At 38.3% G+C, this 27,146-nt stretch overlaps 1 protein-coding gene across 1 annotated transcript in view; it reads left to right on the forward strand.

Annotated features, from left to right (window-relative positions):
• CEP126 (centrosomal protein 126) overlaps positions 1-27,146 on the forward strand; it is a 77,693-nt gene that overhangs the window by 16,178 nt on the left and 34,369 nt on the right. The window contains exons 3-4 of the mRNA XM_037029743.1: positions 8,063-8,208; positions 19,610-19,721. Coding sequence (XP_036885638.1) covers positions 8,063-8,208; positions 19,610-19,721 — 258 coding nt within the window. The remainder of the gene's footprint in view (positions 1-8,062; positions 8,209-19,609; positions 19,722-27,146) is intronic.

Below are 27,146 nucleotides of genomic sequence, written 5' to 3' on the forward strand. Positions count from 1 at the left end.
GCAAATATTAAACCAATCGTGCATTCCAGGAATAAATTGTACCTGATTATGCTGTATGATCTTTTTAATGTAATTGTGAATTTTGTTTGCTAATATTTTGTTGAGGATTATTACATCTATGTTCATCATAATACTAGCCTATAATTTTATTTGTTGTAGCATCTTTGTCTAGTTTTTTAATCACAATAATGCTTGCCTTGTAATTTGAGCTTCAGAATCATCCCTCCCTTCAAAATTTTTGAGCACCTTGAAAAAGATAGGAGTTAGTTCTTTGAATGATGGTAAAATTCACCTGTGAAGCCTTCCAGTCTGGGGCTTTTGTTTTGGGGGAGTTTTTTGATTGACTAATTTGATTATTTGCTCGTAATCAGTCTGTTTAAAATTTCTGTTTCTTCTTCATTAAGTTTTGGGAAATTGTATGTTTCTAGTAATTTATTCATCTCTTCCAGATTGTCCAACTTTTAGATATAGCTTGTCACATTTGCTCCAACAGTAATAATGTTCTGGTGTTTTTGCCTTGGCTGCTGTAGCTCAGTGGATTGAGTGCTGGTCTGCGAACCAAAGGGTCACCAGTTCACTTCCCAGTCAGGGCACATGCCTGGGTTGCAAGCCAAGTCCTGAGTAGGGGGTTCATGAGAGACAACCATACATTGATCTTTTTCTCCCTCTTTCTCCCTCCTTTCCTCTCTCTCTAAAAATAAATAAATAAAAGGGAAAACAGCCTGGTACTGGCATAAGAACAGTCACATAGACCAATGGAAGAGAATAGAAATCCAAGTCTCTATGGTCAATTAACATTCAACAAAAGGGGCAGAAGCATAAAATGGAGTAAAAATAGTCTCTTCAACAAATGGTGTTGGGAGATCTAGACAACTATATGAAAAAAATGAAACTCGATCACCACCTCACACCATACACAAATATAAATTCAAGGTGGATACAAGACTTGAATATAAGTTGTGACACCATAAAAGTCCTGGAGGAAAACATAGGTGGGAAAATCTCAGACATTCAAAGCAGCAATATTTTCACTGATACGTTCCCTAGAAAGGGACATAAAGGAAAGAATAAACAAATGGAATATCATCAAAATAAAAGGCTTCTGCATGGCTAAAGAAAACAGCATTAAAATGAAAAGACAACCAACCATATGGGAAAACATATTTGCCAATGATACCTCAGACATGGGTTTGATGTCCGAAGTATAAAAAGAGGTCACATGACTCCACTCTAAGAAGACAAACAACCCAATTAAAAAATGGGCAGAGGACTTGAATAGACATTCTCCAAGGAGGACATACAGAGGGCCCAGAGACATATGAAAACATGCTCAGTACCACTAGCCATCAGAGAGATGCAAATTAAAACCAAAAGGAGATACCACTTCACACCAGTCAGAATGGCCATCATCAACAAATCAACAAACAACAAGTTTTGGAAAGGATATGGAGAAATGAGAACCCAAGTGCACTATTAGTCAGAATGCAGACTAGTACAGACACTGTGGAAAACAGTATGGAATTTCCTCAGAAAACTAAAAATGGAACTGTGTTTTGACCCAGCAGTTCCACTGCTGGGATTATATCCTAAGAACCCTGAAACTCCAATCCAAAAGAACCGTGCACCCCAATGTTCATAGCAGCACAATTTACTATAGCCAAGTGCTGGAAGCAACCTAAGTGCCCATTAGTAAATGAATGGATAAAAAAAACTGTGGTACATTTACATGATGAAATATTATGCAGGAGAAAGAAAGAAGGAGCTGCTACCCTTTGCAACAGCATGGATGGAACTGGAGAGCATTATGCTAAGTGAAATAAGCCCCATGGTGAAAGACAAATACCATATGATCTCACCTTTAAATGGAATCTAGTCAACAAAACAACAAGAACGCAAAATATAACCAGAGACATTAAAATTAAGAACAAATTGACAGTAACCAGAGGGGAGTTGGGAGAGGATAATGGAGGGGAGGAGGAAGGGTTTTCAGGAACAACTATAAAGGACACATAGACAAAACCAAGGAGGTTGGAAGCAGGGTAGGGTAATGGGGATGGCCGGGGTTGGTGGGGAGTGGTGGAAGGTAAATGTGGACAACTGTAATTGAATAGCAATAAAATAATTTTTTAAAAAGAAAAGTAATAAATAGATAAAAGGCATGCTTCTCCTTTAAAAAATAATAATTTTCTGATGTTTTTGTTTACTCATTTGTTTTAATAATAGCCATTCTGATGATTGTAAGATGGTATTTCATTATGGTTTTGATTTGCATTTTTTCTTATATTGAGTACCTTTTCATGTGCTTGTTGGCATTTATGTATCTTCCTTGGAGTAACATCTATTTAAGTCCTTTGCCCATTGTTTAATAAGGTTATTTTGTTTTTCTCGAATTGTTGGAGTACTTTATATGTTCTTGATATCAATTGCTTACCAGATAACATTGTACAATTTGAAAATATTCCCTGGGTTGCTTTTCACTATTGATAATGTTCTTTGATGCATAAAACCTCTTAATTTTGATGAAGTCCAATTTATTTTTTTCTTTTGTTGCCTATGCTTTTGGTGGCATATGCAAGAAATCATTGCATATCAAGTGAATCTGTTTATATGTTTCTTCTAGCTCTTGCATTTAAATCTTTGACCTACTTTGAATTAATTTTGTATATGCACTTAGATAAGAATCCAACTTCATTCTGTTGCATGTGGATACCCAATTTTTCCAATGTGATTAGCTGAAAAGACTCTTTTCTTCATTGAATGGTTTTGGCACCGTTTTGTAAAATCATTTGACCTTGCAAGAGTTTATTTCTGGGCTCTTTACTCCTTTGGTCTATGCATCCATCTTTATGCCAGTACTACCCTACTTTGATTATCATAGATTTTTAGTAACTTTTTGAATCAGGAAATATGAGACCCTTACCATTGTTATTTTTCAAGAATGTTTTGGATATTTGGGGTCCCCTAAGATTACATATATATTTTAGGATGTATTTTTCTGTCTCTGTGAAAAAAATATATAATTGGGATTTTGATAAGAATTGTCACTTTGGGTAATATTGACATTTTAACAATATTAAATCTGCCGATACATTAACATGGGATGTCTTTCCATTTACTTGTGTGTGTGTGTGTGTGTGTGTGTGCTTTAAATTTCTTCCAGCACTGATTTGTAGTTTCAGTATACAATTCTTTTAGCTCCTTTGTTTAGTTTGTTCCTAAGTATTTTATTCTTTTTGATAATATTGTAAATGGAATTTTTTAAAATTTTCTTTTCTACTTCTGGTCAAGATGGAGGCTTATGTAGACATGCTTCACCTCTTTGGACAACCATAAGAAGGATCACAACTAATTTCAAAACAAAAACACCCAGAACTGCCAGAAAATTGAACTGTATGGAAGTCCCAACAACCATGGGTTTAAAGTAGCTATATTCAAGCAGATAGGTAGGCGAGGTGGAGATGGGGTGCCAGGGCAGAGTGGATGCAGTGTGGCATAAAAGCAGCAAGAGAAAGGCAGAGAGTTACCTACAAAAGGGTTTCCATAAGACTATCAGCTGATATCTCAAAAGAAACTTTCCAGGCAAGAAGGGACTGGCAAGAAGTACTCATAGTGATGATGAAAAGCAAGGACCTCTAACCAAGATTACTCTATCCAGCAAAGCTATCATTTAGAATGGAAGGGCAGATTAAGTGCTTCCCAGACAAGTAAGGCTAAAGGAGTTCATTATCACCAAGCTGTTACTCTGTGAAATGTTAAAAGGTCTTATTTAAGAAAAAGATCAAAACTGTGAACATTAAAATGGCAACAAATGCACAACTATCAACAACTGAATCTAAAAAACAAGAACTAAGTAAACAACTAGAACAAGAGTAGAATCATAGACATGGAGATCATCTGGAGAGTTATCAGCTGGGAAGGGGAAGGAGGAGGATGGGGAAAATTACAGGGATTTAGAAGCATAATTGGTAGGCATAAAATAGACAGGGGGATGTTAAGAATAGCATGGAAATGGAGAAGCCAAAGATTTCTTAGAAGCCAAAGGTTTCTTGGTTCCATAGAAGCCAAGGTTGTACTTCTATGTACAACCAATGGACATGAACTAAGCACGGGGTCAGGGTAGGGGGAATGCTTGAGGGAAGGGGGTTGCTGGGCAGAGGGGAGCAACGAGGGAAAATTGGGACAACTGTAATAGCATAATCAATAAAATATACTTAAAAGATTTTTCCTTACCAGATTGTTTGTTGTTAGTATACAAAAATACAACTGATTTTTGTTTGTTGATTTTGTATTCTGCTGAATTTGGTTATTACTCCTAACAATGTTTATGTGGAATCTTCCAGTACTGTGTTGAATCAAGTGATGAAAATGGGCTTCTTTGTCTTGACATGGGAGGATTCTTGAAGGAGTTTGTGTGGAGAGGTAAAAATCTTCTCCCCCACCTGTGGCACTATATTACTACCACCTACTTACATGGGGGTTAGACCACTTGAAGATATATAGCCCTAGTCCCCAAAAGTACAGTTCTCCAAATCTAAGTTATTTAGACTGGAATAATGCCCTATCCAGTGAATGTCTTTGGAAAGATAATTAATAGTAACCCATGACACTAAAAATCTTAAAGAATTCTTACTAACCACCCCACAACACCATGCATTCTAAAGAAATCACTTGGAGATTTTTCTACCAGTGAGTTGCATGCTTGCTTTTTTATTTTTCTAATTATCCAGCAAATAATTATTGAAACACACATATTTTCCATAGATGAGATCAATTCTGTGAAACAGTTTAAACTAGTTTAAATTAGATAACATATATTCAAGTGCCTATGGACAATCAGAAATAAATGAAATGGGAATGTTAAAAAAATAGAGAATGGTAAAGATTACAATAGATATTTTTAGCCATAAGTAAATAAGAATTCAGGATTGTCAAGTCTTCCCTATTTGCAAAAGAGGTTGGAAATCAAGGTTTTTATGTAAATTGTCTGGATGTTTAGTACAGTTCAGACCTAACATGATAGCCAATTTTTAATTTTTGATCTAAAAGAAAAATATACAGTATTTTCTTAACTGCCCCATAATTTGCAAGACTGCTTCTTTTACCCATGAATGAGTTCTTCACATTACAGAAAATAAGGTAGCTTTTTTTCAATATAGTTTATTGATTATGCTATTACAGTTGTCCTATTCCCCCCTCACTCCCCTCCACTCTGCACATCCTCTCCCACCTGCATTACCCCCTTTAGTTCATGTCCATTTGTCATACTTATAAGTTCTTTAGCTTCTACATTTCCCATATATTATTGCCCTCCCGCTGTCTATTTTCTACCTACCATCTATGCTACTTATTCTCTGTACCTTTTTCCCCTCTCTCCCCCTCCCACTTCCCTGTTGGTAACCCTCCATGTGGTCTCCATTTCTGTGGTTCTGTTCCTGTTGTACTTGTTTGCTCAGTTTGTTTTTGTTTTTGTTTTAGGTGTGGTTGTTAATAAGTGTGAGTTTGCTGTCATTTTACTATACATGTTTTTTATCTTTTTCTTATAGATAAGTCCCTTTAGCATTTCATATAATAAGGGCTTGGTGATGATGAGCTCCTTAAACTTGACCTTATCTGAGAACCATTTATCTGCCCTTCCATTCCAAATGATAGCTTTGCTGGATAGAGCAATCTTGGATGTAGGTCTTTGGATTTCATGACTTGGAATACTTCTTTCCAGCCCCTTCTTGCCTGTAAGGTCTCTTTTGAGAAATCAGCTGACAGTCTGATGGGTACTCCTTTGTAGGTGACTGTCCCCTTATCTCATGCTGTTTCTAGGATTCTCTCCTTCATTTTAATTTTGGCTAATGTAATTATGATGTGCCTTGGTGTGTTTCTCCTTGGATCCAACTTCTTTGGGACTCTCTGAGCTTCCTGGACTTCCTGGAAGTCTATTTCCTTTGCCAGATTGGAGAAGTTCTCCTTTATTGTTTGTTCAAATATCTTCTATTTGTTGCTCTTTGTCTTCCCCTTCTGGTACTGCTATAATTCAGATGTTGGAATGTTTAAAGATGTCCTGGAGATTGCTATGCCTCTCCTCATTTTTTTTGAATTCTTGTTTCTTCCTTCTTTTCTGTTTGGTTGTTTCTTTCTTCCTTCTGGTCCACTCCATTAATTTGAGTCCTAGTTTCCTTCATCACTGTTGGTTCCCTATGTGTTTTCCTTTATGTCACTTAGCGTAGCTTGCATTTGTTCATCTAATTTGTAACCAAATTCAACCATTTCTGTGAGCATCCTGATTACCAGTGCTTTGAACTGTGCATCTGATAGGTTGGCTATCTGTTCATTGCTGAGTTGTATTTGCTGTGGAGCTTTGATCTGTTCTTTTCTTTTGGATTTTGTTGTCTTGATGTGCCTGTTACATAGTGAGGGGCAGAGCCTTAGGTGTTCACTAGGGCGGATCAACCCAGTCTCTGGGCTTTGACACTGTCTGTGGGGGCAGCGTCTCCAGAGGGAACAATGGTGCTTGCTCCGCTCTCTACTGATTTCCCCAAGCAAACTGGGCCCTTCTGGTGCTGATTCCCAGGTGGGTGGGTTTGTGTACATTCTAGGACCCTGTGGTTCTCTCCAGTGAACTCTCCAGTGAGGCTGGAGAGAACCCCAGAACCTCAACCCCTGCAGGTATTTTCAATCCATGTTTTGGGGCTTTATTTCCCCAAGTTGGGACCCTGGGTTGTGCGGTCTCTCTTGCTTCCCAGTTTCTCCTGGTTTATCTGCATGGGAATGTGGGACTGCCCAGTCCACCAGCCACCTTATGTGCCTTGCTGGGTCTGCCCACTGCCACCTTGCATGCCCGGGGTCCGCCAGCCACCACTTTGCCTCTAGTCCTCTCCACTTGGCCGCCCAACTCTGCCCCTCCTACTGGTCTGCATGGAATGTTTCTTCCTTAACTCCTTGGTTGTCAGACTTCCATACAGTTCAGTTTTCTGTCAATCCTGGTTGTTTTTTTAGTTTCTAAATTTTTGTTGTCTTTATTTTGGTTGTTCGAGGAGGCACAGCATGTCTACCTACGCCTCCATCTTGCCAGAAGTCTAATAAGGTAACTTTTTAGAAAAGATTTTTTCCACAGCAAGGCTTGAGATGAGAAATTAGAAAGAGGCTCATTTCATAGATTTTCATTGACCTGGAGTAAGTTATTAAATTGCCACTTACAATAATATTTAAATTTATTTTGCTAGGGGATTTTTAAAATTTAAACTGTTGTTTTGCCCTGACTACATGGCTCAGTTGGTTGGAGTGTCATCCCATACACCAAAAGGCTGTGGGATCAATCCCCTGTTGGAGCACAAGAAGAAGGCAATCAGTTGATATGTCCTTCACATCAATATTTGCCTCTCCTTCTCCCCCTGTCCCGTGATGCGGTCTCTGACCAGTGGTGTCGCTGGTCAGAGGCCTTTATTGCTTTCTAATAGCATACATCAAAGAAGGTTTTCATTCATCATGCTAAGGTTTGCTTTAGGTGACTACTTTTTACATATAATAAAGGGAAGGTTGTTACTGATTACTTCTTACAGATTAACAAGGAAAAATTTGCAAATGCAAGGGAACAATAAGAGTGATTGGTCTGGTTACACTCTGTCCTTGGGAGAATTAGCACAGACTTCAGAAGTTACTTTAAAGATACACAGTAAACATTTTCAGCTTCAATTCACGGTGAGGGAGTTTTAGCAAGAGCAAGCCTCAAAGCAACCTAAGTATAATGCAGTCCTGGTTTCCCACTGGAAAGCCGAACCCTGGGTTTGGCTTCCTGTGTGCTGACTTGTACCTGCCGGTTTCCTCTTATGGCTGGGCTACATTTGCCATTGCCAAGTGGATCAGTTCCCTATACTCCCTTCCTTTCTCTCTAAAATCAGTAAATATATTCCAGGTGAGTATTAAATAAGTTTTAAAAAATGTGTTTTTTCTAAGTAAATGTGTTTTTTTCATATATATTTCAATATATAATGCATTGTTTTGAAACTATTTTCTGTGTTGTTTTTTAAACTTATTGCCTAATTCTGTTATCTTCTTTATGTTTTAAATACAGAGCTTTTGAAGAAAAAAGAAAAGAACAAGAAGAAAGAGAGTATCAAATTAGAGAACAAATACTTCAAGAAAGAAAACAGAAGTTTGAAGAAGTTACTGAAAAATTCCAGCGTGGCCATATTCCTCTGTCACAGCGGAGGAGAGCAGGTATCTTAATTTCTAGAAAAATATGGGAACAAAAATGAAAGTTATAAACATATTCAATTTGGATAGACAGTAAAATAATAAATTAAGAAACAAAGTAGAAATTCAAACTAAAAAGACTAGTATCCCTTTTTAAGTAATAGGACTTTAACCAAGTGAAAAATTGCAGTTTAATTTAGGTTTAATTTGGATGTTTTGTTGGCTCTATTAGTAAATTTTGAGTTTTCACAAGTTTTATTCTCCTTCATATTGGCTTACAATGTTTGGGTTTTTTGTTCCTTTAAAATTGATCTAATATGTAACTTCGTAAAAGGACACTTTAACATTTAGGTTCCATAAATTACTGCCACGTTTATTCTGGCATTTATGCACATTTTGCTTCAAATTTGTATTTAAAAGACTGGCAAAATAAAAATAAAGTCTATAGGATGATATAATCCAACAATCTAAGACATTGAACCAATTAAATTTTTAAATATGATTATGATTTATTTTTTGTATCCATCTACATTTTTAATAACTTAAAACAGTAACACAGAATTAACAACAGATGTCAGATCTTCAAATAGAAAAGGGACAAGCAGTACCTTTATTCAACAAACATTTTGTACTAGGCTGTACTGAGCCCTGGGCTAAGTGGAGATACAGAGAAATCTAATTGTATTCTACCATTAAAGACTTCACAGCTTATTTTGGAGATGAGAGTAATATAAACAATTAATGTCAATAAATATAGTGGTAGCAGAATGTATAAAGTACTGTGAAAACACAGAGTAATAAGCATGAAACCTATACGGGAACATCAAGGACATCATCCCTGGAAAAATAACTTAATTTCAGTCTTGAAGAGTGAGCATTTTGCCAGGCAAAGAGGAAGAAAAAAAACTTTCCAGACAGAGAGAATACTGTAGTTTTTGCAAATAAATTACCGTATGTCAGTGTATCTAAAGCATAAGATCTGGAGAAAGCAAAAGAAAAGTGCATTTGAGTCTAAAAAAATAAGTTGGAACCAACTCTCAAAGAGCATTATATGTGATGCTAAGAATTTCATCCTTATCCAAAATACAATCAACTTAGTTTTTTAACTGGAACACAAGCCATTATTGTATCAATAAGAGATATTACTGTCAGTAAGTGAAGCTACTAATAACTTAAATATGATAGGGGCTTATTTTTCTCTTGTATAATATGAAATCCTGAAGTAGGCGATTAAAAGCCATTTTGATGATTATGTAGTGTCACTGGTAACTCAGACTTCTTTTGTACCTCAGCTCAATCATCCTTAGCATGTGGTTTATATCTTCATCCTCATTGTCACATGATAGCTGCTAGAGCTCCAGCCATCATATCAATGTTGTAGGCAAGGAAGAAAGAAGAAATGTAAGGGACAAAATGTTGTACCTCTGAGCTACCTTTAAATTGTTTATATCAAATTGACTACTCCATGTGCAAAAAAGACTGAAAAGAACTATTTGTGTGGTTATATCACCCACTCATAACACTATAGATTCTGTTGCCAAGGGAGAAAGGAAAAATTGATATTAGGTAGGAAACTACTGGTTTTTCCTATCATTAGATTTATTTGTTAGAGAGATAATTACAGTTACTACATGGAAGATGGATTGAACTAAAGACATACTAAAGTAGATATGGTAGTAAGAGATTATTTAAGTATTTGAAGCAAGACATGTTAAGCTGCTAAATTAAACCACTTCACTGGATATAATAAGAGGTAGTATATTTAGGAAATAGGATTTGGTACTAATTGACAGAAAGCAATAGGATAAAGGCTAGAACAGTGTACCTACTACTTAGTACAGAGCTTCACACATTTTTAGTACTCAGTAAATAGTTTTAGAATAAATTAATTATTTTGGTGGATGATAATAATGTTAATCAAGTTTCAAGTATAGGAGAATGGGGTTAGAGATGTGAAAGATTATTCATTAGTTTTAAGTGCATTAAAGTTGTGCCTCCTATGACTCATCCAAATGGGGAATTCAAATCAGCAACCTTAAGAAAAAGATATGGAGTAGAAATGTATATTTTCCTCTGGCTAGTGTGGCTCAGTGGAATGAGTGCCAGCCTATGAACCAATGGGTCACTGGTTCAGTTCCCACTCACAGCACATGCCTGGGTTGCAGGCCAGGTACCCAGTTAGGGGTGCGTGAGAGACAACCACACATTGATGTTNATCATCCCTGGAAAAATAACTTAATTTCAGTCTTGAAGAGTGAGCATTTTGCCAGGCAAAGAGGAAGAAAAAAAAACTTTCCAGACAGAGAGAATACTGTAGTTTTTGCAAATAAATTAACGTATGTCAGTGTATCTAAAGCATAAGATCTGGTACACATTTTTAGTACTCAGTAAATAGTTTTAGAATAAATTAATTATTTTGGTGGATGATAATAATGTTAATCAAGTTTCAAGTATAGGAGAATGGGGTTAGAGATGTGAAAGATTATTCATTAGTTTTAAGTGCATTAAAGTTGTGTCTCCCATGACTCATCCAAATGGGGAATTCAAATCAGCAACCTTAAGAAAAAGATATGGAGTAGAAATGTATATTTTCCTCTGGCTAGTGTGGCTCAGTGGATTGAGTGCCAGCCTATGAACCAATGGGTCACTGGTTCAGTTCCCACTCACAGCACATGCCTGGGTTGCAGGCCAGGTACCCAGTTAGGGGTGCGTGAGAGACAACCACACATTGATGTTTCTCTCCCTCTAACTCATCCTTCCTTCCCCTCTCTCTAAAAATAAATAAATAATATCTTTAAAAAAGAAATGTGTATTTAATAGTCATCAATGGGTAGATATATAGTTGATAAATAAAGCCATAGGATAAATTAAATAAGAGAGTATAGACCAACGACCGAGGATAGGGCCTAAAATAAGACCTTTCTTTATACACATTAGTGTTTACTGTAGGTAGAGGAAGAAAAACTAAAAATGGATTTTGAGAAGTAGTTATCAAGAAAGCATATGGAAACCAAAAGCAAAAAAAGAATATAATGTATACAAAAGCAAAAGAGGTCATTTTAGGAGGTCATTGTGTTAAGTGCCTCAGAGAAGTAGTCACCACTCATGAATATTATCTGCCCCCAAAAAGGTACTATCAAAGGGTCTAAGTACAAATAAACAAGTGTTTTAGCAAAAACAAATGACATTCCCATCCACACAATGGAATATTATGCAACTAAAAAAATAATAATGGGGAGAGTAAAACAAACTGATAAGGAACTATTTCTAGCAGAGACAGATTTACCAAAAAGCTAAGAAGATTTGAGTTTCACAAGCCCTCATGGTTATGACCCCTAAATATAATTTTATATTAGTAATTTTGCATTACATTTTCTTAATGAGAGCCCCCAAATTGTATATGTTATACTTTCATAAAACTTGGATCTGTCCCTGATTTCCAGAACATTTAAAGAATAAAGTCGAGGTCCAGATCAGTATACATAATATTCTGCCTACTGTGTGGGAAAGGGAGAAAATTACAATATGTATTTATATTTGCCTAAAGAAACAGTGAAAGAATATATGAATGACCAATGAGAACAAGACTGCCAAATGTATTCAGTCAGTATCATAATTTTTATTCCTGAATGAATATATTACCTACACAAAATGTTAAATTAGTAATTTAAGAAAGTTCAGTGTAATTTAAAAAATTCAGTGCTATCAATGAAGAGCAAAAAGAAAGCTACCATGTTTTTCAGGCTATAAGATGCACTTTTTTGGAGGGTTTTTTTTCTTCCAAATTTGGGAGGAATAATGGTTGTTAATGCTGCTGTTGAATTCTATTTACATTTACACTTGTGAAATACTATGTTATTTATTTTATTAAATATTTTACCACATTTTTTGCTTCAAAATTTTTTTCCTATTTTCCTCCTCTAAAACCTAGGTGCATCTCATGGTCCAAAAATATGGGTATGTAAGACAACTATTGTCTATTAGTTTAGTTTATTCTCAAATTAGGAGAGTTAAATTAAAGATTCACCATGTATGCATGATAGTTGACTCTTCCCCTTGCTACAAAGAAGGGCAACAGATTGAGGGCTCCAGTGGGACCAGAAAATCATTAAAGTGATAATATTAGAGTAAAAGAATAAGAAGGATTAGAGCTAGTGGATTAAAGGAAATAATAAAGCCCTAATACACAGTAAGTACTCAAAAAATGTAGGTTTAAATTGTTAATGAGTGAGAGGTAGTGACTAAGGTCATGAGATAACAGCAACAAGAAACAGTAATGGTGGTTATAAACAGCCTAAGTTAGTTTTTAAATTCTCTTTGATAGACAAGTAGCAGAAGTTAATAAAAGCAAATATCAGACTATAATCTAGCATGACTAGATATTCATTAGCAAAGCAAATATAAAACAATTCATACATCTTGTTCAGAAAGCTCAAGAAAATCCCAGTTCTCTGCCCTTTTAGGTTTTCTGCACCTTAAATGAAAGGTCCACTCATGCATAGCCAACCACATTCCAGAGACAAAGAATTCTGTGCCTTCTTGTGCTGGACAATCAGAAATGTTCCTTTAGTAATGGCTGGACATCAGACTGGTTAGAGATCAAACCTCAGGTGCAATTTCTAAGTGTAAAAAGCATAGACCTCCCTAGATTATTATTCTTTGTTCATGCAAGGGTTGGGAGTGATTAAAATATGTTTAGGGAAATCTACTTGTTTTGAATACCTTTAATTTCAACAAAGAAAGCCCATATTTAATAGTCACCGGGCTACTCAACAGGCTATTTTGTGTACCAATAAAAAAAATATTTTGGACATTGATCATGCTACTTAGAAAGCAGTCAAAATCTATAGCTTGATAGTATCTGTCTCAAGAGAATTGGTCCTTTATGATTACAATATCCAGTAAACCATCTCATAATTGTGTATTGCTCACTAGTATATTATGCTATTATTCCTCGATTAGGAAAATGGACTATCTTTGGAGTTCAAGTTTGAACTAACTCATACACAATCATATGCTGTTTTTACTGAAACATTTTAGGGTAAATAACAAACATAATAGGGGGGTTTATTTTTTTATATTTTATTGATTATGCTATTACAGCTGTCCCAATTTTTTCTCCTTTGCCCCCTCTACCCAGCACTCCTCATTCCCTCTGGTAATCCCCACACCGTTGTTCATGTCATAAGTTATGCATATAAATTCATTGGCTATTCCATTTTATATATTGCACTTTACATCCCCATGGCTATTCTGTAACTACCTATTTGTACTTCTTAATCCTCTCACCTCTTCACCCATTTCCCCTAAACCCCCTTCCCATCTGGCAAGCATCAAAACACTCTCTATGTCCATGATTCTGTCTCTGTTCTTGTTTGCTTAGTATGTTTTTTAGATTCAATTGTTGACAGGTATGTATTGATTGCCATTTTATTGTTCATAGTTTCGATCTTCTTTTTCTCAAATAAGTTCCTTTAACATTTATATAATAATGATTTGATGGTGATGAACTCCTTTAGTTTTTTCTTGTCTGGGAAGTTCTTTATCTGCCCTTCACTTCTAAAGGATAGCTTTACTGGGTAGAGCAAACTTGGCTATGGTCTCTGCTTTAAATGACTTTGAATATTTCTTGCCAGTTTCTTCCAGCCTGCAAAGTTTCTTTTGAGAAATCAGCTGACAGTCTTATGGGAATTCCTGTGTAGTTAGTTATCTGCTTTTCTCTTTCTGCTTTTAAGATTTTTTTCTTTATCTTTAACCTTTGGCATTTTAATTATGTGTCTTGGAGTGGGCCTCTTTGCATCCATCTTGTTTGGGACTCTCTGCTTTCTGGAGTTATATGTCTATTTTCTTCACCAAGTTAGGGAAGTTTTCTTTCACTGTTTTTTCTAATAGGTTTCCAGTTTCTGGCTCTTTCTCTTCTTCTGGCACCCCTATGATGCGAATGTTGGACAACTTTAAGTTGTTCTACAGGCTGTTTATACTATCCCCATTTTGGGAGGTGGTTTTGGTGGGGGTGATTGGATTCCTTTTTCTTCTTGTTGTTCTGATTGGTTATTTTTTGCTTCTTTATGTTACAAATTATTGGTTTGGTTCTGTTGCACCCACTCTACTGTTTATTCCCTGCAAATTCTTCTTTATTTCAATTAGTGTATCCTTTGTTTCTGACTGGATCTTTTTTTTATGCTGTTGAGATCCTCACTAAATTCCTTGAGTATCCTTATAACCAGTGTTTTGAACTCTGCATCTGAAAGATTGCTTATCTCCATTTTGTTCTTTTTGGGGTTTTGATCTGTTCTTTCAATTTGGGACATGTTTCTCTGTCTCTTCATTTCTCTCCCTTTGTTTGTTTCCACATATTAGGTAGACCTGCTATGACATCATGTCTTGTTATCATGGCCTAATATAGTAGCTATCCTATAAGGTGTAGTGGCACAGCCTCCCCTATCACTCAAGCTGGGTACTTGAGGTGAATCATTGTGTGGGCTGATTACACCCTCCTCTTGTAGTTGAGCCTTGGTTGCTCTTGGCAGGTCAATGGAAGAGATTTACCCAGGCTTGTCAGTTGCAAGGATTGGCTCTGACCACTGACCACCAACCTCCACCATCTGTGGAGAATCCACTATGCAGAGGCAGGATGGTGGTGCTCCAGTGTGGTCTGCAGCTATCCAGTGGGTGCCTAGCCCTTGGGTTTCCCAGGGTGTGCAGCCAAGGTCAGCCTCCACCTATGTTTTGCCCAGGGACACCCTGTCTGAACTATAGAGCAATCTGAGATGGCTGCTATTTGAGCTGGGCTTGGAGATTCCCTTGTAAAACCAAGGTGTGGATCTAGGTTGTTTGCTGCTAGTGCCATGCATCGGGCCACTGGCAAGAGGTATGTGGTTGGGGGTCTGGCAGCTCACTAAGATCAGCTGTTTCTTGTTTGAAAGGATTTAGAAAGTTGTGAAGATTGAGCCTAGAACAGCCATTCATATGGAAGAGCTACTGTTAACAGCTATAAGTTGGGTGGGACAGAGCCTCAGGGAATCTGCAGGGTAGGTAGAATAGTGTTAGCTAGGTTGATGCAGTCTCAGATTTGGCACCCTTCCAGCTCTGTAGCTCTGCCTGCCTTTCTGTTTGGGAGAAAGCTGTTCCACAGCTCTTGCCTTGATGCCAGATGCTTCACTTCCTCCCTATATGCCACCAGTACCTTTCTAGCTGCTACCCAGGTGCTGAACCTACCCAAGGAGTGGGTCTGAGTAAGTTCATGTGTGGGTTCTTTAAGAGGAACTCCTTGGGACTCCAGAAGTTTCTTCCACCAACTCAATCTCTGCTTGTTTTCTCAAGCCAGAAATTATGGGGACTTATCTTCCTGGCTCTGGTACCCTACGCTGGGGGCCTGGTATGGGTCTGGGACTCCTGGCTCCTGAGATTTCCCTCCTGTTTTCATCTACCACATGTGTATGTGGGACCAATCCATTACATGTCTCCCCACCTCCCACCAGACTGGATGTTTGTCGTTTGTTTAATTCCATAGTCGTCAAACTTCCATTCAACTTTATTTCTACTGGTTCTGAGTGATGGTTGTTCTGTAATTTAGTTGTAATGTTGATGTGGTTGTGCGAGGAAGTCAGCTATGTTTACCTATGCTGTCATCTGGAACGGAAGTCTGTAATAGGGGTTCTTAAAGGAGAAAGGAGACTTCCAGCCAAGATGGAAGCATAGGTAGACACACTATGCCTCCTTGCACAACCAAAATAAGGACAACAAAAATTTAGAAAAAAAAAACAACTAGAACTGACAGAAAATTGAATTGTATGGAAGTCAGATGGCCAAGGAGTTGAAATAGACACATTCATCCAGACCAGTAGGCGGGGCGGAGTTGGGTGGCCGAGCAGAGAAGGGTGGCGACACAAGAAATGGTGACACTGCGCACGCAAGGCACTCCGGGCATGCAAGATGGCAGCAGGTGGACCCTAGGTGCGCAGGCAGTGGCTGGCAGACCCTGGGCACAGGGTGGCAAGGAGCAGACCCAGAGACGTGGCGATTGTGAAGTAAGGCACTGTGTGCAAGGCAGCTGGCTGACTGGCCAGTGGTTCCACATTCACACACAGATAAACCAGGCAAAACTGGGGAGTGAGAGAGACCATGCAATCCAGGGTCTCACCTCGGGGAAATAAAGCCTGAAAACATGGATTGAAAACACCTGTGGGGACTGAGGTACAGGGAGAGACTCCCAGCCTCACAGGAGAGTTTGTTAGAGAGACCCACAGGGTCGTAGAACGTACACAAGCCCACCCACAAGGGAATCAGCACCAGAAAGTCCCAGTTTGCTTGGGGGAAGTGGCCAAGGGACTGAGGTCTGACAGAGAGCAGAACAAGCGCCATTGTTCCCTCTGGGACCCTGCCCCACATACAGTGTCATAGCCCAGTTGCAAGGATTGGCCTCTTGGGCCCAGCCCAGAGACTGGGTTGACCCACCCTGGTGAACACCTAAGGCTCCACTCTTCATACATAACAGGCGTGACAAGACCAAAAAAAAAAAAATGGCCCAAACAGAAGAACAGATCAAAGCTCCACAGCAAATACACCTAAGTGATGAACAGATAGATAACCTATCAGATTCACAGTTCAAAGCACTGGTGACCAGGATGCTCACAGAATTGGTTGAATTTGGTTGGAAATTAGATGAACAAATGAAGGCTACACTAAGCGAAATGAAGGAAAATGCACAGGGAACCAAGAGTGATGGGAAGGAAACTGGGACTCATATCAGTGGAATGGATCAGAAGGAAGAAAGAAATAATTAAAGAGAAAAGAAGGAAGAAGCAAGAATTCAAAAAAATGAGGAGAGGCAGCCCTGGCTGGCATAGCTCAGTGGATTGAGCGCGGGCCTGCGAACCAGACAATCGCGGTTCGATTCCCAGTCAGGGCACATGCCTGGGTTGCAGGCTGGTTCCTTGCAGGCTAACTACCAGCAGGGGACGCACAAAAGGCAACCATACATTGATGTGTCTCTCCCTCTCTCCTTCCCATCTAAAGATAAATAAATAAATATAATCTTTAAAAAAAATAAATAAAGTTTGCTTCAAAAAAAATGAGGAGAGGCAGAGCAATCTCCAGGACATCTTAAACATTCCAACATCCGAATTATAGGAGTACCAGAAGGGGAAGACAAAGAGCAACAAATAGAAGATATTTGAACAAATAGTAAAGGAGAACTTCCCCAATCTGGCAAAGCAAATAGACTTCCAGGAAGTCCAGAGTCCCAAAGCTCAGAGAGTCCCAAAGAAGTTGGACCCAAGAAGGAACATACCAAGGCACGTCATAATTATATTAGCCAAGATTAAAATGAAGGAGAGAATCCTAGAAGCAGCAAGAGATAAGGAGACTGTTTACCTACAAAGGAGTTCCCATCAGATTGTCAGCTGATTTTTGAAAAGAGACCTTATAGGCAAGAAGGGGCTGGAAAGAAGTATTTTAAGTCATGAAAGTAAAGGACCTACATCCAAGATTGCTCTATCCAGCAAAGCTATCATTTGGAATGGAAGGGCAGATAAAGTGCTTCTCAGATAAGGTCAAGTTAAAGGAGTTCATCATCACCACATCCTTATTATATGAAAAGTTAAAGGGACTTATCTAAGAAAAAGAAGATAAAAAACATGTATAGTAAAATGACAGCAAACTCACAATTATTAACAACCACACCTAAAACTAAAACAAACTAAGCAAACAACTAAAACAGGAACAGAACCACAGAAATGGAGATCACATGGAGGGATAGCAACAGGGGAGTGCGAGGAAGAGAGAGGGAGAAAGGTACAGAGACAGGAGGTAGAAAATAGGGGGAGGACAAGAACAGTATGAGAAATGTAGAAACTAAAGAACTTAAGACACACGGACATAAACTAAAGGGGGGGATGTGGGTGGGAGAGGGTGTGCACAGTGGAGGGGAATGAAGCGGGGAAATGGGACAACTGTAATAGCATAATCAATAAAACATATTTAAAAAAAGAATTTAGGTTACACACACACAAAAAAAGGAGAAAGGAAGAAAGACAGTTTGGACATGTTAAGCCTTCAATGAAGGGTAGTATGTAATCAGAGGAAAATCATGTCTCCATGTCTGAGGGCTACAGGAAAAATAATGTCTGTGGGGGCAACTTTGCTCGCAAAGTCCCCTTGTCCACCACGAATGATAGTGAAACCTCCAAGACATGATCTGCTTGGGGAGGAAAGGCGACCAATCTCTCAAAGGAGAAGGGCCAAGAACCTTTTACTCAATGGGCTTTTGTTTGGTTGGTTTGCACAAAAATACAAGTAAGGATCAAACAATAGATACATTCAAAGAACTCTGCGGGCTTATTCTCAGTCAGGGTCAGATAGCTAAAGAGCCATAAAACTTTGAGAAACAAACTTCTTGCTTGGACTCTTATCATTTAAATGAGAGCATTCTAAACAAAGGAGGTTTCACAGGATTTTACATATTCTTTCTTAGGCCTGAACACCCCTGATCCCACTCTAGCCAGCAAAGGGCTGCGCCGCCTTCCCCATCATAGTTTTTTAGGCTTAAGTGGATTAGAGCCAGGAAGGGATTCTCTCAGATGGAAATGGGGACTCAGGCTATGTCAGAATAGCCAGGGGCGAGCATCCATCACTCCCTCTTTGTTGCAGCCCCCCGAGTCCTTCCTCTGAGGGGTCATACCCGTCTCTGACTAACCAACCAAGCATTGGGGACAGGGGATGAAGCAGAAGCAGCGTTGCTTCCAGAGACAAGCTTTGTCCCCTTAGTGGCTCGCATTCCGGAGGTCGCTCACTCAGCCTCAGCCTGTGGGGGCAGTTACGGCTCCTGAAACCAGGCAGAGCGGTTCCCAACAAATGTCCTTAAAAGAGCGCTGTGTTTCAACTCAAAAAACAAGGTGAATTAGAGGTGCAAAGTAGTATGTGGATGAATGTGTATATAATTATGACTTTGAACAAGTCACTTACCTTCTATATGCCCCAGTTTCTTCAGATGCAAAATGTAGATTCAAATAACATCCCCTGCCTCGTAGGCCATAGTGAGTATTAAATTAGATAATACTTACAAAGTGCTTAAAATAGCTTTCCTTTTTCTTCATAAGAATATTTATAAATTTTGTAAGAAATTTATGGAACTCTGTCATGAAATACAATGAGTTTTGCATGCCAGCACAGAGTCTAGACATTCTCAAAGTTTTTTTTTCCAGATAAATATTCTTAATATTGGTAATAAGAATTTTGAGGTAACCATTTCCCTTTGGGGATTAGATTTCTAAATTTAAACTACTTAGACTATTCTAAAAATTTTCTCCTATTTACCAAAGTTTTAAAGTAGTATTTTATCACTGACCAATTAAATTATATATCAAGAGATCATTGAAGTTGAAGTGATTCTGTACTATTTGATCTTTCTTTATTATCCCCTTAGTTTTTCAAAAACCAGTGCCTCCATTAGAAGAGGCCCTCAAACAAATTCAAGAATCCAACTTAAAATCAAAAGTGAACTTTTCTTCTTCCTACAGACCAACAATAAACCAGAGGTAAGTAGTTTATGATTAATATGTAATTATTAGTAGCTTTTTAGTTGCTGAGTTTGTAGGCCTTTTCATCAGTTGCTCCTTCCTCCTGTTTTAGTTACTGTTTTACTTTTCACTGATTAAATTAAGGTAGAGTGGAATATAAATTGCTTCAAGAATAAGGCAAAATTTTAATCTGTTTTCTTTGGTATTACAATGCTGCTTGTATTGAATTTCTATGGGAACTGTCATCAAAACCACTTTAAAATATTATTATTCATCTTTACCAAGATGAAAAAAATTTTGTTAAATTGTAGTGATATCATTTTAAGCAAAAGGAGTAATTCTATGGTAGAAAATGGGTTTTTCCTCACTGAAAATCTTTTCTTGGTGTGTTGTAAAAGCTAGAGTCTCCTGCTTCATCTTCAGATTAGCTAAATGGCTCATCTGGAAGCAACAGGATGAACAAACCAACTACAGAGCACACTCCACACTCTGACATCCTGTATTTTCCATTCATTTACTATAAATGTTGAAGCTACTACATGCATAACACTAGATTGAGCATTATAAAGGGGATATGAAGAAGTATAACACTGTAAAATACAATCCCTACTATATGTTCCGGAAGAGAAGTGAAATAATGCTTGAAAAGTATACAATAGTACCTAACAAGTATTGATAATAATATTTAATATTTATTTATATAAAATCAGCTATAATTCAGATATCAATTGTTAATATTTTACCTGTACATGTTATTTACTAAAGTACCTCCATTATTTAGAATACCTGTGGCCAGTGGTTCCCTTGATCATAGTTCAGAACAGTTAAATTCACCCTCTCAGTCTTCAGTATAGGTCACGAAAGACCTCATGGAATAGGAGGATATGCTTCAGCAATACTTTGAAGAAAATAGGAGTTAATCATGAAGCAAGTGGGTAGGTGGCACTGCAAACACAGAGATGAGCATGTACAAAGGCCAGGAGTGATAGAAGAAAAGATGTGTTTTAGGAGTATGGCTGAATGGTAGGGTGAAATATGCCAATACCTTGGCTAGATATGAGATTGGTGAGATAAATGTATCTGTATGTTTAGGAGTATAACCTTCATTCTGAGAGTTTAAGAGATGCCAAAGAAATGTTTTAAGCCAATAGGTGATAAGATCATTTTTTCTTTCTTAACATATCATTCCAATTTATTGTGAACAAGTATGGACAATGGATTGAAGAGGGCAAAAAAGTTACTTCATCATATATAATTGAAAGTATATAGGTCTTGAGCTAAAGAGAACGATCTAAGCTTAAGATTTCTGAAGCTAACACGATAGATGAGATCAACCATGAAGAATATGTGCTGTGATGACAAGACTAGGATAGAACACTGAAGAACAGCAACATTGAAAAAATAAAAAAGAAGAAGAAGAAGCTTGCAAATAGGAATAGAATGGTTGATATAGGACTATGAGAGGGAGGTATCATGGAAACAAAGGAAGGGTAGAGTTTCATGGGGTGAAAAACAACTTAGGGAGATCAAATGACTTCTAGGGAACCAATAGCAAAAGTTACATCCACCAGGATCCTGGCAGAAAACAGATGGCCCATTTAAAAGGAGTAACTAAAAAGAGGTTAACAGAGGAACTGGGAAGCCAACTAAGGATGGTGAGGTACCACTAGAACCGACAAAAAAGTCAGTATTACCAGCGTAGACCTGAGCTGAGGGGAGTTGTATCTATAGAACAGGGCTGCCACACTAGCCCTGTGGTCCTAGGTAGAGAAACATTTCCACTGCTAACCAAGCCCAGCAGAGAGGAAGCCAGAGGAGTGATTATCGAAAACATCTTTTCTCTGTCACCCTCCCATTTCTTGCTAGTGACTTCCTTTGGCCAAACTCAGCCATAAAATAAAAACCCAAGGATCATTCAGTCTCTGTTTGGCGGAGACAAGCAGAGAAGTGAACCTGGAGGGGCAAAGAATGGAAATCCAGCACGGAAATGATGTGTCACTATACTCCACAACAGAAAGGTCACACTGGCAACTTTTGTCAAAGCAGTGTTATTGGAGGACAGGGGCAGAAAAGAAATTGCAATGAGTTATAAAGAAATAGAGCAAGAAACTAAAGATAGTAAGTGTAGCTTGGCTATGAAATGAAAAAAGTGATAGAACCAGAGTCTGACAGAATACAAATGTAAATGATTTCCTCTCTCCAAGAAAGTTTTGCAGTTAAATTATGATACTGTGTAATGATAGTTACATTATAATACACATGTAATACCATATAAAGGGGACTGTTTTGGAAATATTAGCATAATGATAAAGAAGTACAAAATTTAAAGTTGGGAAGAAGACTTAAGGGATGAGTATGAATTGTCTACTAAAGAAGCATGTGTTGAGTTTAGGCATGTTTAGGCCTACAGTGTTGGAAAAGGCACAGACTCCTAAGGAAACAGAACTTGTTCAGAGTGGCAGAACTAGAGGGTGTGTTGCTGGTGGGACAGGAAATGATCTTGAATATAGATTGAGATTAGACTTGAAATGCTATGCGTTTAGCTGTAAAGCTTAAACTTTATCATATAACTAGTAGAGAATCAGTGGAGATATTTAAGCAGAGAGTATTATAATCCTCTTTATTATTTTAGAAAGAGAACTAGTGTGAATGGCAGAGAATGAAGAAGAGAGTGATAGGAGGAAAGGACATCAGAAAAAATAGTGGGATAATCCAGGGGCTAGGCTATTACTGTCTAAACTAGAATAGCACTATTTTGTATAGCGGAGAAAGGACACCAGATAAAGAATAGAAATACTTTGGACAGTTAGAAGAAAAGGATGAGAAAGGAAAAAAATGAAAATATATAGATACAAATATAGATATGAAGGTTGCCAATTAATGGATTATACTAAAATCATAGTTCAGTACCCACCATTGGTAATCTTGGGTTCAGCTAAACAAACTCCCATGACCACGATAAGCAACATTTGGCTTCAAACAGAGGACAGAAAACACCTCATGTCAACAGTCAACATTCTTCAATAGGAGGACTCTTCAGGGCAGGCCACAAAGCATTAAAGAGTTAGGGTTTTTTCCTTTAAATTATTATTTTTTATTTTTCAATTGTAGTTGACATACATCATTATATTAGTGTCAGGTATACACCCCAGTGATTAGTCATTGTATAATTTCTAAGTGATTATCCCAATAAATCCTGCACCCATCTGATACCATATATAGTGATTAGAATATTATTGACTATATTCCCTATGCTGTACTTTACATCCCATGACTATTCTGTAACTACCAAGTTGTACTTCTTAATCCCGTCACCTTTTTCACTCACCCCCCAACCCCCTCCCATAGGGTAATTGTCAAAATGTTCTCTGTATCTATGAGTCTGTTTCTATTCTGCTTATTCACTTATTTTGTTTTTTAAATTTGATTGTTAATAGTTATGTATTTATTGCCATTTATTATTCATATTTTTTCATTATAAACCTGTTTTTTGGCAAATACTCTAAAATACATCATACACAAAAAATAATCATACTGCATGAAAGGACATAACAGCATAAAATAAATTATTGATTTTCTTGCCTCATATTCTTTTTCTCTTTTTTGAGGAAAGATTTTTTATTTTTTAAAGTATATTTTATTGATCATACTATTACAGTTTTCCCAATTTTCCTTCTTTATTCCCCCTCCACCCTGTACCCCCAACCCTCCAGCATTCCCCCTCCTTAGTTCATGTCCATGGGGTACACATGTAAGTTCTTTGAATTATCTGTTTCCTATACCATTTTTTACTTCTCCCCATCTATCTTATGCCAGCCAATTATGCTTCTTCTTCCCTGTACCTTTCCCCCCATTCTTCCCCTCCCCCTCTCCACTGAAAACCCCCCATGTGATATCCATTTCTCTGATTCTGTTCCTGTTCTAGTTGTTTTCTTAGTTTTTGTTTTCATTGTTTTTCTTTTTTTTTAGGTTCATTTGTCGATAGCTGTGAGTTTGTTCTCATTTTACTGCTCATAGTTTTTGATCTTCAATTTCTTAGATAAGTCCCTTTAACATTTCATATGATAAGGGTTTGGTGATGATGAACTCCTTTAACTTGACCTTATCTGGGAAGCACTTTTTTTGCCCTTCCATTCTAAATGATAGCTTTGCTGAACAGAGTAATCTTGGGTGTAGGTCCTTGCCTTTCAGGACTTGGAATACTTCTTTCCAGCCTCTTCTTGCCTGTAAGGTCTGTTTTGAGAAATCAGCTGATAGTCTAATAGGAACTCCTTTGTAGGTAACTCTCCTTTCCTCCTGCTGCTTTTAAGATTCTCTCCTTATCTTTAATCTTGGGTAACTTAATGATGATGTGCCTTGGTGTGTTCCTTTTTGGGTGCAACTTCTTTGGGACTCTTTGAGCTTCCTGGACTTCTTGGAAGTCTATTTCCTTCATCAGACTGGCGAAGTTTTCCTTCATTTGTTCAAATAAATTTTCAATTTATCGCTCTTGTTCTTCTCCTTTTAGCACCCCTATAATTCAGATATTGGAACATTTAAACTTGTTCTGAATATTCCTAAACTTCTCGTGTTTTTTTTTTAATTCTTGTTTCTTCATTCTGTTCTGGTTAGATGCTTATTTCTTCCTTTTGTTCTATATTGTTGATTTGAGTCCTGGTTTCCTTCCTGTCATTGCTGGTTCCCTGAATATTTTGCTTTATTTCACTTGGGGTATCTTTCATTTGTTTTTTTTTATTTTTCAACCAAGCTCAGTCAGATATGTGAGGGCTGATTACCAGGGCTTTAAATTCTCCATTAGATAAGTTGGCTATCTCCAGGGCTTTAAATTCTCCATTAGATAGGTTGGCTATCTCCTCATTGCTTAGTTCTCTTTCTGAGTTTTGCTCTGTTCTTTCATTTGGGCCATATTTCTTTGTGTTGGCTCACCTGTTAAGTTGTAAGGGGTGGGGCCTTAGGTATTCACCTGGGCAGGGCAACCCTCCTTGCTGTGCTGTGGTGCTGCCTGGTGGGGAGGGGCCAGAGAGAGAACAATGCAGCTCGCCTACTAGGCTCTAGCTCCACTTTCTGACAAACTTGAATTCTGTGTGAAACTGGGAATTTCTCCCACCATGGCAACCCCTGCCATAGTACACAGTGAGCTCTGACTCAGTTTCTCGTTCAGTCTGATCCACTCCTGCAGTCCATCGCCTTGCCTCAGGTCCTCTCTGTCTGCCCGTCTTACTGTCCTGGTTGGTCTGGTTAATCTGGTTGACTTTCTTTAATTCCTTGGTTGTCAAAGTTTCATGCAATTTGATGTTCTGGCACTTCTGTTTGCTTATTGATTTTAGATTGGTTGTTAGCCTCCTTTTAGTTGTGCGAGGAAGTGAAGGGGTTCTACCTATGCCTCCATCTTGGCCAGAACTCTGTTGTTCATATTTTTAATATTTTATTTTTTTCTTCTTCTTACAGAAGATGTTGTAACATTTCATATAATACTAGTTTGGTGGTAATGAACTCCTTTATCTTTTTCTTATCTGGGAAGCTTTATATTTGTCCTTCAATTCTAAATGGTAGAGTAATCTTGGTTGTAGGTCCTTGCTTTTCATCACTTTGCACATTTCTTGCCAATCCCTACTAGCCTGCAAAGTTTCTGTTGAGAAACCAGCTGACAATTTTATGGAAGCTAACTGTTTTTCCCTTGTTGCCTTTGTGATTTTCTCTTTGTCCTTAACCTGTAGCATTTTAATTTTATGTGTCTTGATGTGGGCCTTTCTGGGTTCATCTTGTTTTGGAATCTCTGCACATCCTGGCCTTGTACATCTATTTCCTTCATCAAGTTAGGGAAATTTTCTGTCATTTTTTTAAGTAAGTTTTCAATTTCTTGCTCTCTCTCTTCTTCCAGCACCCCCGTGATGTGCATGTTGGTACACTTGAAGTTGTCCCAGAGATTCATTAAACTGTCCTCATTTTTTTCTTTTGGATTCTTCTGTGGTTATTGTTCTTTTGATTGGAAGTTTTCTGCTTCCTTATTTTCCAAAGATCTCTGAGTTGATCCTCTGTGCTTAGCTACTACACTTTGATTCCCTGTAATGTATTCTTCATTTCTGACTGGTTTGTTTTTATGTGCTTCTGTCTCTGTTTTTATGTTTCCTCTATGTCAAAATTCTCAGTAAGTTCACCTATTCTTCCACTAAGTTAATTGAGCATTCTTATCAGAGTTCAGTGTTTTGAATTCTGCATCTAGTAGATTGCCTGTCTCCATTTAGTTTAGTTGTTTTTTTGGAGTTTTCAATTTGGGATGTGTTTCTTTGTTTCCTCATTTTGGCAGCCTCTCTGTGTTTGTTTCTATGTATTAGGTAGAGCTGCCAAGCTTCCTAGAGTGGCCTAATGTAGTGGGTGTTCTGTAGAGTCCAGTAGCACAGCCTCACCAGTCACCCAAGCTGGCACTCCCCATGGGGGCTGTGTACAACCTCCTTTTGTAACTGAGCTGTGATTGCTGTTAGCAAGTCAATGGAAGGAATTTACCCCAAGAACAATCAGCTGCAAGGACTGGCTGTGACCACTGACATCCAACCACCATTGAGAATCAACTCTGCTGGGACCCACCCCATAAAGCAGGACTGACTTCAGCAGGGCTGTGGTTTCCCCTGAGTTTGCCCCTTGAGTATGTTGCTTCTGGAGGTCGTTTTGTGGTGGACAACCTGCTTCAACATGATCTGAAACTGTCCACCCGGTGGGCTGGTTCTGGGCCCTCCTAGGAGATGTAAGCCAAGCTCAGCTGCCGCCTTTGTTCTGCCCAGGGTCACCAGGCCTGAGCTACAAGGCAAGGTGCAAATGGCTGCTATTTGTGCTGATTTTGAAGATGCCCAGGCAAGGCCAAGGTGCAAACCAAGGCCAGCTGCTGCTACTTGCCAGTCCTGAGGCCACTTAAGGAGAAGTACTATGCACGCTAAAGCCATATGTTGCTTGTTTGAGAGATTTTAGGGAAATATGAAGCATAAGTCGAGACAAGCCATCACAGTTGTGTGAAAAAGGCACTGGAAACAGCTTGGCCTTGACTGCTGTGGCTCAGTGAGTTGGGCATCATCCTGAAAACTGAAAGGTCACCAGTTCAATTCCCAGTCTGAGCGCATCCTGGGTTGCAGGCCGGGTCCCCCAGTTGGGGGTGTGCAAGAAGCAAACAACTGACATTTTGTTCATCCATCAATGTTTCTCTCTCTCTCTTTCCCTCTCCTTTCCTCTGTCTCTAAAAAATAAATAAACAAAATATTTTTAAAACAAAAGAAAAGAAAGAAACAGTTTGGATGGGACCAAAAGTTGGTTGGGCAAGGCCTCAGGGAAACACCAGGGCAGGGTAAACAGTGTGAGTCAAGTCATTGGAATCTCAGATATGGCACCTGCCTGCCAGCTCTGCAGAGGGGATAGTTCAGCAAAGAAACAATGCCTTCTGTCACCCCAGCTATC

Source organism: Sturnira hondurensis, unplaced genomic scaffold, assembly GCF_014824575.4.
Source record: "Sturnira hondurensis isolate 20B ecotype Veracruz unplaced genomic scaffold, ASM1482457v3 Scaffold0020489, whole genome shotgun sequence".
NCBI classification, from domain to species: domain Eukaryota; kingdom Metazoa; phylum Chordata; class Mammalia; order Chiroptera; family Phyllostomidae; genus Sturnira; species Sturnira hondurensis.